At 39.6% G+C, this 19,706-nt stretch overlaps 1 protein-coding gene across 1 annotated transcript in view; it reads left to right on the top strand.

Annotated features, from left to right (window-relative positions):
* The window catches only part of LOC124788611, a 69,121-nt gene extending 56,497 nt beyond the window's left edge, over nt 1-12,624 (top strand). The window contains exon 4 of the mRNA XM_047255881.1: nt 12,406-12,624. Coding sequence (XP_047111837.1) covers nt 12,406-12,624 — 219 coding nt within the window. The remainder of the gene's footprint in view (nt 1-12,405) is intronic.
* Nucleotides 12,625-19,706: the final 7,082 nt, after the last annotated feature.

Below are 19,706 nucleotides of genomic sequence, written 5' to 3'. Positions count from 1 at the left end.
CATCATCATTTGAAGTTACACAAAAAAAAGTTTTAAAAATAGTGAAAAGAACTTACAAAAGAAGGAAGATGTATCAAGTTCTGGACCTCTCATGCTTACCTCTATGGCAGGTGACATTAAATTTGCTGGAAGTACACAGTTGACGGGAGATAAATATTTGCAGCCATTGACCCAAATCTACCTCCAGGCTATAAACAGAAAGTAAGCTGTGCTACACAACTGCTTATATGAAATATGGCATTTTCATTTGAAGGTGTAGAGAAAACATTTTAAATACTATAAAATAGTTAGGACCACTTACCAAAAGAAGGAAGATCTTCAATGTTCTTCACCTTCCATAGTTAACTGTGGAGCAGGTGATGTTAAATTTATTTGAAGTACGCAGTTGACAGGACAAAAATTTTTGCAGCCATTTTCATCTGAACTTACAGAAAAAGGTTTTAAAATTACAAAATAAGTAGGATTTTTGCCCAAAGAGGGAAGACATTTCAAGTTCTGCACATCTCATAGTTAACTATGGTGCAGGTGACATTTCATTTGATTGCAAATACAAAGTCAATGGGCGATATATATTTGCTGCCATGGGCCCAAATCAACCAGCTGGCTAAAAACAGAAAGTATGCTGTGTTACACAACTGCTTAAGTGAAGTTTGACATTTTCATTTGAAGATGCAGAGAAGACATTTTAAATAATACAAAATAGTGAAGAGTATTTCCAAATAATGCAATATGTTTCAAGTTCTGCACCTCTCATGGTAAACTACGGTGCTGGTGATTTTTGCAAGTACAAATTCAATGGAATATAAATATTTGCAACCATGGAACCAAATAATTCTATGGGCAATAACAGACAAAGGCTGTGTTACACAACTGCTTATACACTATGTGGTCAAAAGTCTCTGGACACCTGGCTGAAAATGACTGAAAATGATTTCCATTAATAATGCTGAAATTCACTATTCTCTTGGCCCACCCTTAGCCTTGATGACATCTTCCACTCTTGCAGGCATTCATTCAATCAGGTGCTGGAAAGTTTCTTGGGGGATGGCAGCCCATTCTTCACGGAGTGCTGCACTGAGGAGAGGTATCAATATCGGTTGGTGGGGCCTGGCATTAAGTCCATATTCCAAAATATTTGCACAGGCCATTCGATTACAGGGATGTTACTGTGATGCAACCACTCTGCCACAGGCCACGCATTATGATGAGGTGTTTGATCATGTTGAAAGATGCAATCATCATCCCCTAATTGCTCTTCAGCAGTGGGGAAGCAAGAAGGTTCTTAAAACATCAATGTAGGCCTGTGCTGTGATAGTGCCATGCAAACAACAGGGGGTGAAAATCCCTCCATGAAAAACATTACTACACCCTAACACCATAGCCTCCAAATTTTACTGTCGGCACTACATACACTGGCAGATGATGTTCACTGGGCATTTGATGAACCCACTCCCTGCCATGGTTCGTCACTCCACACAATGTTTCCCACTGTTCAGTCATCCAATGTTTACACTCCTTACACCAAGCGAGGTGTTGTTTGGCATTTACTGGGGTGATGTGTGGCTTATGAGCAGCTGCTTGACCGTGAAATCCACGTCTTCTCGCTCCCACCTAATTGCCATAGTACTTGCAGTGGATCCCGAAGTAGCTTGGAATTCCTGTGTGATGTTCTGGACAGATGTCTGCCTATTACACTATGAACCTCTTCAACAGTCTGCAGTATCTGTCAGTCAACAGACAAGGTCGGCCTGTATGCTTTTATGCTGTATGTGTCAATCATGCTTCCACTACACTATCACATCAGAAACAGTGGACCTAGGGATGTTTAGGAGTGTGGAAATCTCATGTACAGACATATGACATAAGTGACACCCAATCACCTGACCATGTTCCAAGTATGTGAGATCTGTGGAGCATCTCATTCTACTCTCTCATGATGTCTAAAGACTACTGAGGTCATTTATATGGAGTACCTGGCAGCAGGTGGCAGCACAATGCACCTAATATGAAAAATGTGTATTTTTGGGGGTGTCCAAATACTTTTGATCACATTGTGTATGGGGTATGACATATTCATCTGCAGACAGAGAAAAAAATTTTCAATAAATTACATAATAGTGAAGAATACTTACCAAACAAAGGAATGGATTTTAAGTTGTGCACCTCACGTAGTTAATTATGGTGCTGGTGATTTTTCATTAGCTGCAAGTACACAGTACACAGTAGACAGGACATAAGTATTAGCAGCCATGGAACAAAATCAACATGTTGGGTAATAACATAATATAGGCTGTGTCACACAACTGCTTGTGTAACGTATGACATTGTCATTTGAAGGTGCAGAAAAAAAGGTTTTAAAATTTCAAAGTAATGAAAAAAATGTATCAAAAGAAGGAAGACGTATCAAGTTCTGCGCCTCTCATAGTTAAATACGGTGCACATGATGATTTATTTGCTGGAAATACACATTCGATGGAACATAAATATTCGCAGCCATGGACCCAAAACAACCTGCCTGGAATAACAGAAAGCAGGCTGTGGAACACCAATGCTTTTATGGAATATGACATTTTCATTAATCGCTGCAGAAAAAAAGTTTTAAAAATTAAAGAATAATGAGGAATACTTATCAAAAGAAGGAATCTGTATCAAGCTCTGCACCTCTCACAGTTAACTATGGTGTGGGTGACATTTCATTTGCTGCAAGTACATATTCAATGGCAGACACTCAGAGGGTGGTTTGAAAAGTTCTTGGAATGCTTTCAGGAGTGCTAGTTCTTGAAGGTTCGCAGGAGAGCTTCTGTAAAGTTTGGAAGGTAGGAGACGAGGTACTGGCAGAAGTAAAGCTGTGAGGACGGGGCGTGAGTCGTGCTTGGGTAGCTCAGCTGGTAGAGCACTTGCCCGCGAAAGGCAAAGGTCCCGAGTTCGAGTCTCGGTCCGGCACACAGTTTTAATCTGCCAGGAAGTTTCATATCAGTGCACACTCTGCTGCAGAGTGAAAATCTCATTCTGGAAACATCCCCCAGGCTGTGGCTAAGCCATGTCTCCGCAATATTCTTTCTTTCAGGAGTGCTAGTTCTGCAAGGTTCGCAGGAGAGCTTCTGTAAAGTTTGGAAGGTAGGAGACGAGGTACTGGCAGAAGTAAAGCTGTGAGGACGGGACGTGAGTCGTGCTTCGGTAGCTCAGTTGGTAGAGCACTTGCCCGCGAAAGGCAAAGGTCCCGAGGTCAAGTCTTGGTCCGGCACACAATTTTAATCTGCCAGGAAGTTTCATATGAGCGCACACTCCGCTGCAGAGTGAAAATCTCATTCTGGAAACATCTCCCAGGCTGTGGCTAAGCCATGTCTCCGCAATATTCTTTCTTTCAGGAGTGCTAGTTCTGCAAGGTTCGCAGGAGAGCTTCTGTAAAGTTTGGAAGGTAGGAGACGAGGTACTGGCAGAAGTAAAGCTGTGAGGACGGGACGTGAGTCGTGCTTCGGTAGCTCAGTTGGTAGAGCACTTGCCCGCGAAAGGCAAAGGTCCCGAGGTCGAGTCTCGGTCCGGCACACAGTTTTAATCTGCCAGGAAGTTTCATATCAGGGCACACTCTGCTGCAGAGTGAAAATCTCATTCTCAAGACATACATTACTAAAACCTTTTTTATTTTCCATTGTAGTCTCTTTGTAGACTAATGCAATTGGTCCAACGATGTTCCAGTGCCTTGATCCCATCTCAAAAATGGGTTTCCTCCAGGCCTGCAAAATAGTTGTCAACCCTGGCTATCCATTCTTCGTTCAAAGTGAATCTTCGTCAACCAAATAAAGTTTTTGGTTTTGGGAAGAGACGGCAGACTGACAGAGCCATATCAGGTGGCTAAAGTGGGTGTGGCAACAATTCATACCTTAGTTCATGTAATTTTGCCATGGTGACGGCACATGTGTGTGGGTGAGCATCAAGAGTTGTAGCATTCAGATAGTTTTTTCATTACTAATTCTTCAGTTAAAATGTGATACACCCTTTCAGATAACATATGTCAAGCATGAACAATTTCATGCACTTTCAATTGGCCCTCCTCCGTGACCATTTTGTGCACTTTTGCAATGATTTATGGAGTAGTGATACATCTTGGCCGACCACTGCGCAGATCATCATCTAAGCTCTACAGACCAAATTTAAGTTCAGTTGTCCACATGGCGACAGTTGAATATGAAGGACCAGAGTCCCTTAGTGTATTCTGGAAATTGGCATGTCAGCCTTTGCTTTCATATCTTTCTTTACGAAGTACTTAATGATTGCTCGAATCTCGTTTTTTTCCATCTTTGCAAATCATTATGGGGGAGCACACGAGAGCCATGTCACCACCACACTTCAATTCCATGAGCACTGACATAGCATGGGCAATTTTCCAATGAAAACCACATGGAAAACTCATTGTGCTGGTGCTGAACTCTCATGGTGATACCAAAAACTTTTCAAAATCTTCCTTGTATTTGAAGCTTCGGACCCAAATAATTGTGCTGCATAATAACAGATGACGGTCAATGTTGTCAAATGCTTATGTAAATATTGCCACTTTCAGTTGAAGTTACAGAAATAAGATTTAAAATTTACAAAGTAATGAGCAGTATTTACCAAAAGAATAAATATTTTTGATTGAAATTACAGATAAAAGTTTTAAAAATTACAAAAGAATCAGGAGTACTTAACAAAAAGAGAGGAGATGTATCAAGCTCTGCTCCTCTTAAAATTAACTATTGTGCAGGTTTGATTTGCTGCAACTATACAGTCGACAGGAGATAAATATTTGCAAGCCTGGATCCAAAGCAACCTTCTGGGTATTAACAGAAAACAGGCTCCATTACACAACTGCTTATGTAAAATATGTCATTTACATTTGAAGATACAAAAAAATGGTTTCAGTTCAAAAATTACAAGGATTACTTAATCTTGTAAGGTATGACATTTTCATTTGAAGTTACAGAAAAAGTTTTAAACTTGAAAAATAATTAGGAGTACTTACCAAAAGAAGGAAGGTGTATCAAGTTCTGCACCTCTCATAGTTGACTATGGTACAGGTGTTGATTAATTTGCTGCAAGTACACAGTCGACGGGAGATACAGATTTGCAGCCATGAATTCACAGCCACCTCCTGGGTGATAAGAGAAATTAATCACAGTTTTACAACTGCTTATGTAAGGTATGACAATTTCATTTAAAGTAACGGAAAAGTCTTACATTTGCAATATAGTAAGAAGAACTTAACAAAAGAAGCAAGATGTATCAAGCTCTGCATTTCTCATAGTTAACTATGGTGCAGGCGACATTTCATTTGTTGCAAATACACAGTCAACAGGAGATAAATACTTACAGACAGGAATCCAAAGCAAATTGCAGGGTACTAACAGAGAATATGCTCTGTTATATAGCATCTTGTGATGAGTACACTACTGTCTTTAATGTTACAGAGAAAAGATTTAAATTTCCAAAATAATAAGGAGTACTTATCAATAGAAGGAAGATGAATCAAGTTCTGAACCTCACATAGTTAACAATGGTGCAGGAAACACTTCATTTGCTGCAACTAATTACTAGCTGATACATAAATGATTGCAGCCATCGATCCAAAGAAACCTACTGGGAGACACCAGAAAATATGCTCTGTTACACAGCCGCCTGTGATGAGAGTGTTACTTTCTTTCCAAGTTACAGAGAAATGTTTTAAATTTGCAAAACAATAAGGAGTACTTACCAAAAGAAAGAAGATCTATCAAGCCCTATACCTCTGATAGTCAACTATGGTGCAGTCAATGCTTACCACACTGCAACTAATTACCAGCTGGTTTATAATTGATTGCAGACATCGAGCCAAAGCAACCTGCTGGGAGAAAATAGGAAATATGCTCTGTTACACAGCCACTTGTGATGAGAACTTTACTTTCTTTTTCAAGTTACTGTGATATGTTTTCTATTTGCAAAATAATAAGGAGTACTTACCAAAAGAAAGAAGATGTATCAAGTCCTGCACCTCTCATAGTTAACTATAGTGCAGGCAATGATTCACTTGCCTGAGCTCCCGTTGGTGCACATCGATAGCGCAGAAATATACGTATATAGTTTCTTTTCTGTGTTTACTTCATAGATTCTTACTAAAATTGCGTGTTAGTTTCGTATAGGAGCTGTAATTTCGAGTTTTAGTTAATGTAATCTTAAATCCATGTAGATTGTAGTGCAGCCAGTAGGTATTTGTACAGGTTAGTTCATACATTCTTTGCGTGTTTCCCTTGCATTATCTAGGCATGGACTTGTGTTTCAGTAACTGTTGTTCAACATCGATTAGAATGGACAGGGACTGTGATTGCTGTGTTCAGATGCGGGCTGAATTGGCATCCCTTCGCTCACAGCTGCAGGCGGCGCTGACTTTGGTCGCGCAGCTTGACGTTGTTGCCAATGGACACCACTGTGGGGAGCCGGGCTTGGGTATCACAGGTATGTCAACCTCGTCCCGTCTGTTCCCATATCGGTCTGCCGCTGTGGTTGCCCCGGTTGCTGCCCACAGTGGGGCTGAGCCCTCACCTGTGGTTGATTGGGAGGTCGTTCCAAGGCGTGGCAGGCAGCGAAAGACATCCCCGGAGGCTGATCAGAAGGCCTCCCCGGTGCGTCTGACAAACAGGTTTCAGCTACTGTCTCTGGCTGAGCCAGATGCGGCTGCCTGCCCTGTTTCAGAGGATGATTCTAAGTCTTCAAGGTCCGGGCAATCACAGAGGGTGGGCTTATTGGTAGTTGGGGGCTCCAATGTTAGGCGCGTAATGGGGCCCCTTAGGGATATGGCGGCTAAGGAGGGGAAGAAATCAGTGTTCACTCCGTGTGCATTCTGGGTGGAGTCATTCCTGATGCGGAAAGGGTCCTTCCGGATGCCATGAAGAGCACAGGGTGCAGCCAGCTGCAGGTGGTGGCACATGTCGGCACTAATGATGTGTGTCACTTTGGATCTGAGGAAATTCTCTCTGGATTCCAGCGGCTATCTGATTTGGTGAAGGCTGCCAGTCTTGCTTACGAGATGAAGGCAGAGCTCACCATCTGCAGCATCGTTGACAAAACCGACTGTGGACTTTTGGTGCAGAGCTGGGTGGAGGGTCTGAATCAGAGGCTCAGACGGTTTTGTGACCGTGTTGGCTGCAGATTCCTTGACTTGCGCCATAAGGTGGTGGGGTTTCAGGTTCTGCTGAATAGGTCAGGAGTTCACTACACTTAGCTGTTGGCTACACGGGTAGCGGAGGCTGTGTGACATGGACTGGGCTGTTTTTTAGGTTAGAAGGCCTCGGGAAAGTATGGGGTGGGCTGCAATCTCAAAGGGTGCATGGCAAGTACAGGACGTGATTGGATCAAGAAACAGTCGGAATTGTAGTTGTAAATTGTTGTAGTTGTGCTGGGAAAGTCCCTGAGCTTCAAGTGCTAATAGAAAGCACAGAAGCTGAAATCGTTATAGGTACAGAAAGCTGGCTAAAGCCTGAAATAAGTTCTGCAAAATATTTACGAAGTCTCAGATGGTGTTCAGGAAAGATAGATTAGGCAGAATTGGTGGTGGAGCGTTTGTGTCTGTCAGTAGTGGTTTATCTTGTAGTGAAGTCGAAGTAGATACTCCGTGCAAACTGGTATGGGTAGAGGTTATACTTAACAGCCGAACTAAGTTAATAATTGGCTCCTTCTACCGACCCCCAGACTCTGATGATATAGTTGCTGAACAGTTCAGAGAAAATTTGAGTCTCGTAACAAATAAATACCCCACTCATACGGTTATAGTTGGTGGGGACTTCAACCTTCCCTCGATATGTTGGCAAAAATACTTGCTCAGAACCAGTGGTAGGCAGAAACATCTTCTGAGATTGTCCTAAATGCTTTCTCCAAAAATTATTTCGAGCAGTTAGTCCACGAACCCATGCGAATTGTAAATGGTTGTGAAAACACACTTGACCTCTTAGCCACAAACAATCCAGAGCTAATAGAGAGCATCATGACTGATACGGGGATTAGTGATCACAAGGTCATTGTAGCTAGGCTCAATACCGTTTCTGCAAAATCCACCAGAAACAAATGCAAAATAATTTTATTTAAAAATGTGGATAAAGTGTCACTAGAAGTCTTCCTAAGAGACAATCTCCATTCCTTCCGAACTGTCTATGCAAATGTAGATGAGATGTGGCTCAAATTCAGAGATATAGTAGCAACAGCAATTGATAGGTTCATACCTCATAAATTGGTAAGAGATGGAACTGATCCCCTATGGTACATGAAACAGGTCCGAACGCTGTTGCAGAGGCAACGGAAAAAGCATGCAAAGTTCAGAAGAATGCAAAATCCCGAAGATTGGCTAAAATTTACAGATGCGTGAAATTTGGCACCGACTTCAATGCGAGATGTCTTTAACAGGTTCCACAAAGAAACATTGTCTCGAAATTTGGTAGAAAATCCAAAGAAATTCTGGTCTTATGTAAAGTACACAAGCAGCAAGACGCAGTCAATACCTTTGCTGCGCAGTGCCAAATGTGCTGTTACCGAGGACTGTGCCGCTAAAGCGGAGTTATTGAACGCACTTTTCTGGAATTCCTTCACCAGGGAAGACAAATGGAATATTCCAGAATTTGAAACACGAACAGCTGCTAGCATGAGTTTCTTAGAAGTAGATACCTTAGATGTTGCGAAGCAACTCAAATCGCTTGATACAGGCAAGTCTTCAGGTCCAGATTGTGTACCGATTAGGTTCCTTTCAGATTACGCTGATACAATAGCTCCCTACTTAGCAATCACATACAACCACTCGCTCACCGATAGATCTGTACCTACAGATTGGAAAATTGCACAGGTCGCACCAGTATTTAAGAAGGGTAGTAGGAATAATCCATCGAACTACAGACCTATATCATTGACGTCGGTTTGCAGTAGGGTTTTGGAGCATATACTGTATTCAGACATTATGAATCACCTCAAAGGGAATGATCTATTGATACGTGATCATCGTGGTTTCAGAAAACATCGTTCTTGTGCAACGCAGCTAGCTCTTTATTCGCACGAAGTAATGGCCGCTATCGACAGCGGATCTCAAGTTGATTCCGTATTTCTAGATTTCCGGAAAGCTTTTAACACCGTTCCTCACAAGTGACTTCTAATCAAGCTGCGGGCCTATGGGGTATCGTCTCAGTTGTGCGACTGGATTCGTGATTTCCTGTCAGGAAGGTCGCAGTTCATAGTAATAGATGGCAAATCATCGAGTAAAACTGAAATGATATCAGGTGTTCCCCACGGAAGTGTCCTGGGACCTCTGCTGTTCCTGATCTGTATAAATGACCTGGGTGACAATCTGAGCAGTTCTCTTAGGTTGTTCGCAGATGATGCTGTAATTTACTGTCAGTATCAGTTGCAAAGCGATTTAGAAAAGATTGCTGTATGGTGTGGCAGGTGGCAGTTGACGCTAAATAACAAAAAGTGTGAGGTGATCCACATGAGTTCCCAAAAAAATCAGTTGGAATTCGATTACTCGATAAATAGTACAATTCTCAAGGCTGTCAATTAAACTAAGTATCTGCGTGTTAAATTTACAAACAACTGCAGTTGGAAAGATCACTAGATAATATTGTGGGGAAGGTGAGCTGCCGGCCGGAGTGGCAGAGCGGTACTAGGCGCTTCAGTCTGGAACCGCGCGACCACTACGGTCGCAGGTAAGAATCCTGCCTCGGACATGGATGTGTGTGATGTCCTTAGGTTAGTTAGGTTTAAGTAGTTCTAAGTTCTAGGGGACTGATGACCTCAGAAGTTAAGTTCCACAGTGCTCAGAACCATTTGAACCACTTCTGAAGGTGAGCCAAAGGTTGCGTCTCATTGGCAGGATGCTTAGAAGATGCAACAAGTCCACTACAGAGACAGCTTACACTACACCCGTTCATCCTCTGTTAGAATATTGCTGCGCGGTGTGGGATCCATACCAGGTGGGATTGATGGAGGACATCAAAAGGGTGCAAAAAAGGGCAGCTCGTTTTGTATTATCACGTAATAGGGGAGAGAGTGTGGCACATATGATACGCGAGGTAATTAAAGCAAAGACATTTCTCGGCGCGGCGAGATCTATTTAGGAAACTTCAGTCACCAACATTCTCTACCAAATGCGAAAATATTTTGTTGAGCCCAGCCCACATAGGTAGGAATGATATTAAAAATAAAATAAGAGAAATAAGAGCTCGAACAGAAAGGGTTAGAAGTTCCTTTTTCCCGCGCACTGTTCGGGAGTGGAATGGTAGAGAGATAGTATGATTGTGGTTCGTTGAACCCTCTGCCAAGCTCTTAAACGTGAATAGCAGAGTAATCATGTAGATGTAGATGTAGAACTAATTACCAGGTGGTAGATAAATGATTGCAGACATCGATCCAAAGCCACCAGCTGGGAGGAAACAGAAAATATGCTCCGCTACACAGCTGCTTGTGATGACAATGAAACTATGTTTCAAGTTGCAGAGAAATTTTTTTAAATTTGCTAGCTAATAAGGAGTACCTTACCAAAGAAAGAAGATGTATAGTTAACTGTGGTGCAGGCAATGATTCACTTGCTGCAATTAATTACCAGCCAGTAGATAAATGATTGCAGACATCGATCCAAAGCAACCTGCTAGGAGAAAACAGAAAATATGTTCTGTTACACAGCCGCTTGTGATGAGTACATTATTTAGTTTTCAAGTTACAGTGAAATGTTTTAAATTTGCAAAATAATAATGATTACTTACCAAAAGAAAGAAGATGTATCAAGGTCTGCACCTCTCATAGTTAACCACGGTTGAGGCAACACTACACTTGCTGCAACTTTATATCAGCCGGTACATAAATGATTGCAGTTATCAATCCAATGCAAAATGCTAAGAAAAAACATAAAATATGCTCCGGTAAACTGCCGCTACTGATGACTATGTTACATTATATTCAAGATACAGAGAAATGTTATAAATTTTCAAAATAATAATGAGTACCTACCAACAGAAAGAAGACGTATCAAGTACTGCAACTCTCATAGTTAACTATGGTGCAGGCAATGATTCACTTACTGCAATTAATTAGCAGGCGGTAAATAAATGATTGCAGACATCAATCTAAAGCAACCTGCTGGAAGAAAACAGAAATTTTGCTGCCTTACTCAGACGCTTGTTATGAGTACGTTACTTTCTTTACAAGTTACAAGGAAATATTTTAAATCTGCAAAATAATAATGAGTATTTACCAAAAGAAAGAAGATGTATCAAGTCCTGCACCTCTCATAGTTTACTATAATGCAGGCAATGATTCACTTGCCCCAAGTAATTACCAGGCGGTAGATAAATGATTGCAGACATCGACCCAAGGCAACCCGCTAGGAGAAAACACAAAATATGCTCTGTTACATGGCCGTTTGTGATGAGTACGTTACTTTCTTTTCAAGTTATAGGGAAATATTTTAAATTTGCAATATAATAAGGAGTACCTTTCCAAAGAAAGAAGATGTATCAAGGTTCGCACCTCTCATAACTAACTATGGTGCAGGCAATGATGCACTTGCTACAACTAATTACCAAGCGACTTATTATCAGCTGGTACAGAAACGATTGCAGTTATCGATAAAATGCAAAATGCTGCGAGAAAAAAGAAAATAAGCTACGGTAAACTGCCGCATGTGATGAGAACATTACATTCTATTCAAGATACAGAGAAATGTTATGAATTTGCACAATAATAAAGAGTACCTACCAAAAAAAGGATGTACCAAGTCATGCGCCTCTCATAGTTAACTAAGGTGCAGGCATAGATTTACATGCTGCAACTAATTCACAGGCGGTAGATAGATGATTGCAGACATAGTGCTGGAAGAAAACAGACAATACGCTCTGTTACACAGCCGCTTGTGATGAGTACGTTACTTTCTTTTCAAGTTAGAGAGAAATGTTTAAATTTGCAAATTAAAGGAGTACTAACCAAAAGAAAGAAGATGTATCAAATCCTGCACCCCTCGTAATTAACTATGGTGCAGTCAACGCATACCACACTGCAACTATTTACCAGCTGGTATATAATTGATTGCAGACATCGATCCAAAGCAACCTTCTGGGAGAAAAATGGAAATATGCTATGTTACACAGGCACTTGTGATGAGTACGATACTTTCTTTATAAGTTAGAGAGAAATGTTTGAAATATGCAAAATAATAAGGAGTACATACCAAGAAAAGAAAAATGTACCAAGTCCAGCACTCTCATTGTTAACTATGGTGCAGGCAATGCTTCACCTGCTGCAAATTATTACCAGCCCGTAGATAAATGATTGCTGCCATCGATCAAAGGCAACATGCTGGGAGAAAACAGAAAATATGCTCTGTTACACAGCCGTTTTTGTTGAGTACGTTATTTTCTATTCAAGTTACAGAGAAATGTTATAAATTTGCAAAATAATAAGGAGTACTTGACAAAAAATGATGATGTATCAAGTCCTGCACCTCTCATAGTTAACTATAGAGCAGGCAATGATTCACATGCTGCAACTTATTACCAGGCGGTAGATAAACGATTGCAAATATCGATCCAAAGCAACCGGCTAGGAGAAAAAATAAAATATGCTCTGTTACACAGCCGCTTGTGATGAGTATTTTACATTCTTTTCAAGTTACTAATAAATGTTTTAAATTTGCAAAATAACAAGGAGTACTTACCAAAAGAAATAAGATGTATCAAGTTCTGCAAGTCCCATAGTTGACTATGCTGCAGGCAATGATTCACTTGCTGCAACTAATTACCAGGCTGTAGATAAATGATTGCTGACATCAATCCAAAGCAAAGTGCTAGGAGAAAACTGAAAACATGCTCTGTTACACAGAGTTACCTTCTTTTCAATTAATGAGAAAAGTTTTAAATTTGCAAAATAATGATGAGTACCCTCCCAAAGAAAGAAGATATAACAAGTTCTGCACCTCTCATAGTTACTTATGGTGCAGGCATTGATGCACTTCATGCAGCTAACTACCAGAAAGTACGTAAATGATTGCAGAAATCAATCGAATGCAACCTGCTTGGAGAAAACACAAAACATGCTCCGCTACACAGCTGCTTCTGAATAGAACGGTACTATGTTTCCAAGTAACAGGGAAATCTTTTAAATTTGGAAAATAATAGGAAGTACTTTTCCAAAGGAAGATGATGTATCAAGGTCTGCATCACTCATAGTTAACTATGGTGTAGGCAACGCTTCACTTGCTGCAACTTATTAGCAGCCACTACATAAATGATTGCAGTTATCGATCCAATGCAGCCTGCTGGGAGAAAACAGAAAATATGCTGAGATAAACTGCCACCTGAGATGAGTCCAATACATTCTATGCAAGAAAGAATAGATACAGTAGATAAATGCTTGCAGACATACACCCAAACTAAGCTGCTAGGAGAACACAGAAAATATTCTCTGTCACACAGCCACTTGCGATGAGTATGTTACTTTTGTTTCAAGTTACAGAGAAATGATATAAATTTCCTGAATAATAAGGAGCACTTACCAAAAGAAAAAAGATGTATCAAGTCCTGCACCTCCCATAGTTGACTATGACGCAGGCAACGCTTCACTTGCTATATATTATTACCAGCTGGTAGATAAATGATTGCAGCCTTCGATCAAAAGCAACCTGTTGGAAGAAAACAGAAAATATGAACTGTTGAACAGCTGCTTTTGATGAGTACATTATTTTCTTCTCAAGTTACAGAGAAAGGTTATACATTTGCAAAATAATAAGGAGTACTTACCAAAAGAAAGATGTATCAAGTCCTGCAACTCTCATAGATAACTATGGTGCAGGCAACGCTTCACTTGCTGCGTATTATTACCAGCTGGTAGATAAATGATTGCAGCCATCGATCGAAAGTAGCATGCTGGGTTAAACATAAAATATGCTCTGTTACACAGCCGCTTTTGATGAGAACGTTATCTTCTTTTCAAGTTACAGAGAAATACTATAAATTTGCTAAACAATAAGAAAAACTTACCAAAAGAAAGAAGATATATCATACCCTGCACCTCTCATAGTTAACTATGCTGCAGCCAATGGTTCATTTGCAGGAACTAAATACCAGATGGTAGATAAATGACTGCAGACATTGATCCAAAGCAACCTGCTAGGAGAAAACAGAAAATATAATATCTTACACAGCCACCTGTGATGAGTACGTTACTTTCCTATGAAGTTACAGAGAAATGTCATCAATTTGCAAAATAATAAGGAGTACATACCAAAAGTAAGAACATGCATTGAGTCCCACATCTCTCATAGTTAACTATGTTGCAGGCAACGTTTCACTTGCTGCAAACTATTACCAGCCTATAGATAAATGATTGCAGCCATTGATCAAAAGCAACCTGCTGGGAGAAAAACGAAAATATGCTCTGTCACACAGCAGCTTTTTTTTTTCCCCAGTTACAGTGAAATGTTATAAAATTACAAAATAAGAATGAGTACTTACCAAAAGTAAGAAGATGTATCAAGTCCTGCACCTCTCATAGTTAACTATGGTGCAGGCATCGCTTCACTTGCGACATATACCAGCCGGTAGATAAATGATTGCAGCCATCGATCGAAAGCAACGTGCTGCGAGAAAACATAAAATATGCTCTGTTACACAGCCACTTTTGATGAGTGTGTTGTTCTCCTTTCAAGTTACAGAGAAATGTTATAAATTTGCAAAATATTATTACTTACCAAAAGAAAGAAGATGTATCAAGCCCTGCAACTCTCATAGTTAACTGTGGTGCAGGCAACGCTTCATTTGCTGCATATTATTACCAGCCGGTAGATAAATGATTGCAGCCATCGATCGAAAGCAACCTGCTGGAAAAAAAATAGAATATGCCCTGTTACACAGCTGCTTATGAGGAGTACGTTCTTTTCTTTCAAGTTACAGAGAAATATTATAAATTTGCAAAATAATAAGGAGTACCTACCAAAAGAAAGAAAATGTATCAAGTCCTGCATCTGTCATAGTAAACTATGGTGCAAGCAACGCTTCACATGTTGCAAATTATTCCCTGTCGGTAGATAAATGATTGCAGCCATCGATCAAAAGCAACCTGCTGGAAGAAAACAGAAAATATGCTCTGTTTCACAACCGCTTTTGATGAGAACGTTACTTTCTTTTCAAGTTACAGAGAAATGTTATAAATTTGCAAAATAATCAATAGTACTTACCAAAAGAAAGAAGATGTATCAAGTCCTGCACCTCTCATAGCTAACTATCATGCAGGAAACGCTTCATTTGCTGCATATTATTACCAGCCGGTAGATAAATGATTGCAGCCATCGATCGAAAGCAACCTGCTTGGAGACAATAGAAAATATGCTGTGGTACACAGCCTCTTAGGGTGAGTACGATATTTTGTTTACAAGTTACAGAGAAATGTTATACATTAGCAAAATAATAAGGAGTACTTACCAAAAGAAAGAAGATGTATCAACTCGTACACATCTCATAGTTAACTACGTTGCAGACAATGCTTCACTTGCTGCATATTATTACCAGCCGGTAGATAAATGATTGCTGCCATCGATTCAAAGCAACCTGCTGTGAGAAAACATAAAATATGCCCTGCTACACAGCCACTTTGATGAGTACATTATTTTCTTTTTCGCTTACAGAGAAGAATTATAAATCTGCAAAATAATAAGGAGCACTTACCAAAAGAAAGAAGATGTATGAAATGCTGCACCTGTCACAGTTAACTGTGGTGAAGGCAATGCTTCACTTGCTGCAAATTATTACAAGCCGGTAGATAAATGATTGCAACCGTCGATTGAAGCAACCTCCTGAAAGAAAACAGAAAATATTCTTTGTGACACAGCCGTTTTTGATGAGTATATTATTTTCTTATCAAGTTACAGAGAAATGTTATAAATTTGCAAAATATTACTACTTACCAAAAGAAAGAAGATGTATCAGGTCCTGCACCTCTCGTAGTTAGCTATGGTGCAGGCAACGCTTCACTTGCTGCAAAGTATGACCAGCCGGTAGATAAATGATTGCAGCCTTCGATCAAAACCAACCTGCTGGAAGAAAAATTAAATATGCTCTGTTACACAACCGCTTATAAGGAGTACATTCTTTTCTTTTCAAGTTACAGAGAAATATTATAAATATGCATAATAATTAGGAGTAAATTCCAAAAGTAAGAGGGTGTATTGACTCCTGCACCTCTCATAGTTAACTATGTTGCAGGCAATGCTCCACTTGCTGCAGTTTATTACCAGCCAGTAGATAAATGATTGCAGCCTTCAATCAAAACCAACCTGCTGGAAGAAACATAAAATATGCTCAGTTACACAGCCGCTTATAAGGAGTACGTTCTCATCTTTCCAAGTTACAGAGAAATATTATAAATTTGCAAAATATTAAGGAGTACCTACCAAATAAAAGAATATATATCAAGTCTTGCACCTGTCATAGTTAACTATGGAGCAAGCAACGCATCACTTGCTGCAAATTATTACCTGCCGGTAGATAAATGATTTCAGCTATTGATCGAAAGCAACCTGCTGGGAGAAAACAGAAAATTTTTTCTGTCACACAGCCGCTTTTGATGAGTACGTTATTTTCCTTACAAGTTACAGAGTAATATAATATATTTACAAAATAATAAGGAGTACTGACCGAAAGAAAGAATATGTATCAAATCCTGCAACTCTCATAGTTAACTATGGTGCAGGCAACGCTTCACTTGCTGCATATTATTACCAGCTGGTAGATAAATGATCGCAGCTATCAATCAAAAGCAACTTGCTGGGAGAAAACAGAAAATATGCTCTGCTACACAGCTACTTTTGATGAGTACATTATTTTCTTTTACAGTAACAGAGAAAAATTATAAATTAGCAAATTTATAAGGAGTACTTAGCAAATGAAAGAATATGTATTAAGTCCTGCACCTCTCATAGTTAACAGTGGGCAAGCAACGCTTCACTTGCTGCAAATCATTGCTGCCGGTAGATAAATGATTGCAGCCATCGATCGAAAGCAACCTGCTGGGAGAAAAGAGAAAATCTTTTCTGTTACTCAGCCGCTCTTGATGAGTACGTTATTTTCTTTTCAAGTTACAGAGAAATGTTATAAATTTGCAAAATAATAAGGAGTACATACTAAAAGAGAGAAGGTGTATCAAGTCCTGCAGCTCTCATAGTTAACTATGGTGCAGGCAACGCTTCATTTGCTGCATATTATTAGCAGCCAGTAGATAAATGACTGCAGCCATGGATCGAAAGCAACCTGCTGGGAGAAAGCAGAAAATATGCTCTGTTACACATCCACTTTTGATGATTACATTATATCCTTTCTAAGTTACAGAGAAATATTATAAATTTACAAAGTAATAAGGGGTACTTAGCAAAAGAAACAAGGTGTGTCAAGTCCTGCAACTCTCATAGTTAACTATGGTGCAGGGAAGGCTTCACATGCTCCAATTTATTACCAGCCGGTAGATAAATGATTGCAGCCGTCGATCGAAAGCAACCTGCTGGGAGAAAACAGAAAATATGCTCTGTTACACAGCCGCTTTTGATGAGTAGGTTATTTTCATTTCAAGCTACAGAGAAATGTTTTAAAATTGTAAAATAATAAGGAGTACATTCCATAAGAAAGAAGATGTGTCACGTCCTGCACCTCTCATAGTTAACTTTGGTGCAGGCAACCCTTCACTTGCTGCAAATTTTTACCAGCCAGTATATAAATGATTGGAGCCATCGATTGAAAGCAACCTGCTGGGAGAAAACAGAAATTATGCTCAGTTACACACATGCTTTTGATGAGTACGTTATTTTCTATTCAACTTACAGAGAAATGTTATAAATTTGCTAAATGATGAGGAGTACTTTCCAAAACAACGAAGATGTAACAAGTGCTGCACCACTCATAGTTAACTATGAGGAGTACTTTCCAAAACAAAGAAGATGTAACAAGTGCTGCACCACTCATAGTTAACTATGGTGCAGGCAACACTTCACTTGCTGCATATTATTACCAGCCGGTAGACAAATGATTGCAGCCATCGATCAAAAGCAACCCGCTGAGAGAAAACAGAAAATATGCTCTGTTTGACAACCGCTTTTGATGAGAACATTACTTTCTTTTCAAGTTACAAAGAAATGTTATAAAATTGCAAGATAGTAAGGAGGACTTACCAAAAGAAAGAAGATGTATGACGTCCTGCACCTCTCATAGTTAACTATGGTGCAGGCAACGCTTTACTTGTTGCATATTATTACCAGCTGGCAGATAAATGATTGCAGCCATCGATCCAAAGCAACCTGCTGGAAGAAAACAGAAAATATTCTCTGCTACACAGACACTTTTGATGAGTATGTTACTTTCTTTTCAAGTTACAAAGAAATGTTATAAATTTGCAAAATAATAAGGTTATATATTCGCAAAATAATAAGGAGTACATACCAAAAGGAAGAAGATGTATCAAGTCCTGCATCTCTCATAGTTAACTATGGTGCAGGCAATGCTTCACTTGCTGCAAATTATTACCAGCCGGTAGATAAATGATTGCAATCATCGATCGAAAGCAACCAACAGAAAATATGCTCTGTTTCACAACTGCTTTTGATGAGAACATTACTTTCTTTTCAAGTTACAAAGAAATGTTATAAAATTGCAAGATAGTAAGGAGGACTTACCAAAAGAAAGAAGATGTATGAAGTCCTGCACCTCTCATAGTTAACTATGGTGCAGGCAACGCTTTACTTGTTGCATATTATTACCAGCCGGTAGATAAATGATTGCAGCCATCGATCGAAAGCACCCTGCTGGGAGAAAACAGAAAATATGCTCTGTTACACAGCCACTTTTGATAAGTACGTTATTTTCTTTTCAAGTTACAGAGAAATATTATAAATTTGCAAAGTAATAAGGAGTTCTTACCAAAGGAAAGAAGAAGTATCAAGTGTTGCACCTCTTTTAGTTAACTATGTTGCAGAGAATGCTTCACTTGCTGCATATTATTACCAGCCGGTAGATAAATGATTGCATCCATTGATCGAAAACAGCCTGCTGTGAGAAAAAAGAAAATATGCTCTGTAACACAGCCGGATTTGATGAATACGTTATTTTCTTTTCAAGTTACAGAGAAATCTTATAAATTTGCAAAGTAATGACGAGTACATTCAAAAATAAAGTAGATATAACAAGTCCTGCACCTCTCATAGTTAACTATGGTGCAGGCAACTCTTCACTTTCTGCAAATTATTACCAGCAGGGAGACAAATGATTGCAGCCATCAATCGGATGCAACCTGCTGGGAGAATGCAGAAAATAGCCTCTGTTACACAGTCGCTTTTGATGAGTACGTTACATTCTTTTGAAAATACAGAGAAATATTATAAATTTGCAAAATAATAAGCAGTACTAACAAAAACAAAGACGTTGTGACAAGTAGTGCACCTCTCATAATTAACAGTCATGTAGGCAACGCCTCAGTTTCTTGACATTATTACCGGGCGGTAGGTAATTGATTGCAGCCATCGATCGAAAGCAACCTGCTGGGAGAATTCAGAAAATATGCTCTGTTACACAGATGCATTTGGTGAGTATGTTATTTTCTATTGAAGTTACACAGATGCATTTGGTGAGTATGTTATTTTCTATTGAAGTTACAGAAAAATGTTATAAACTTGCAAAATAATAAGGAGTACT

The sequence above is a fragment of the Schistocerca piceifrons genome, chromosome 3 (genome assembly GCF_021461385.2).
Source record: "Schistocerca piceifrons isolate TAMUIC-IGC-003096 chromosome 3, iqSchPice1.1, whole genome shotgun sequence".
Classification (NCBI taxonomy): Eukaryota; Metazoa; Arthropoda; class Insecta; order Orthoptera; family Acrididae; genus Schistocerca; species Schistocerca piceifrons.
The sequence above is the reverse complement of the archived record's forward strand: the minus strand, read 5'-3'. Positions and strand labels throughout refer to the sequence as shown.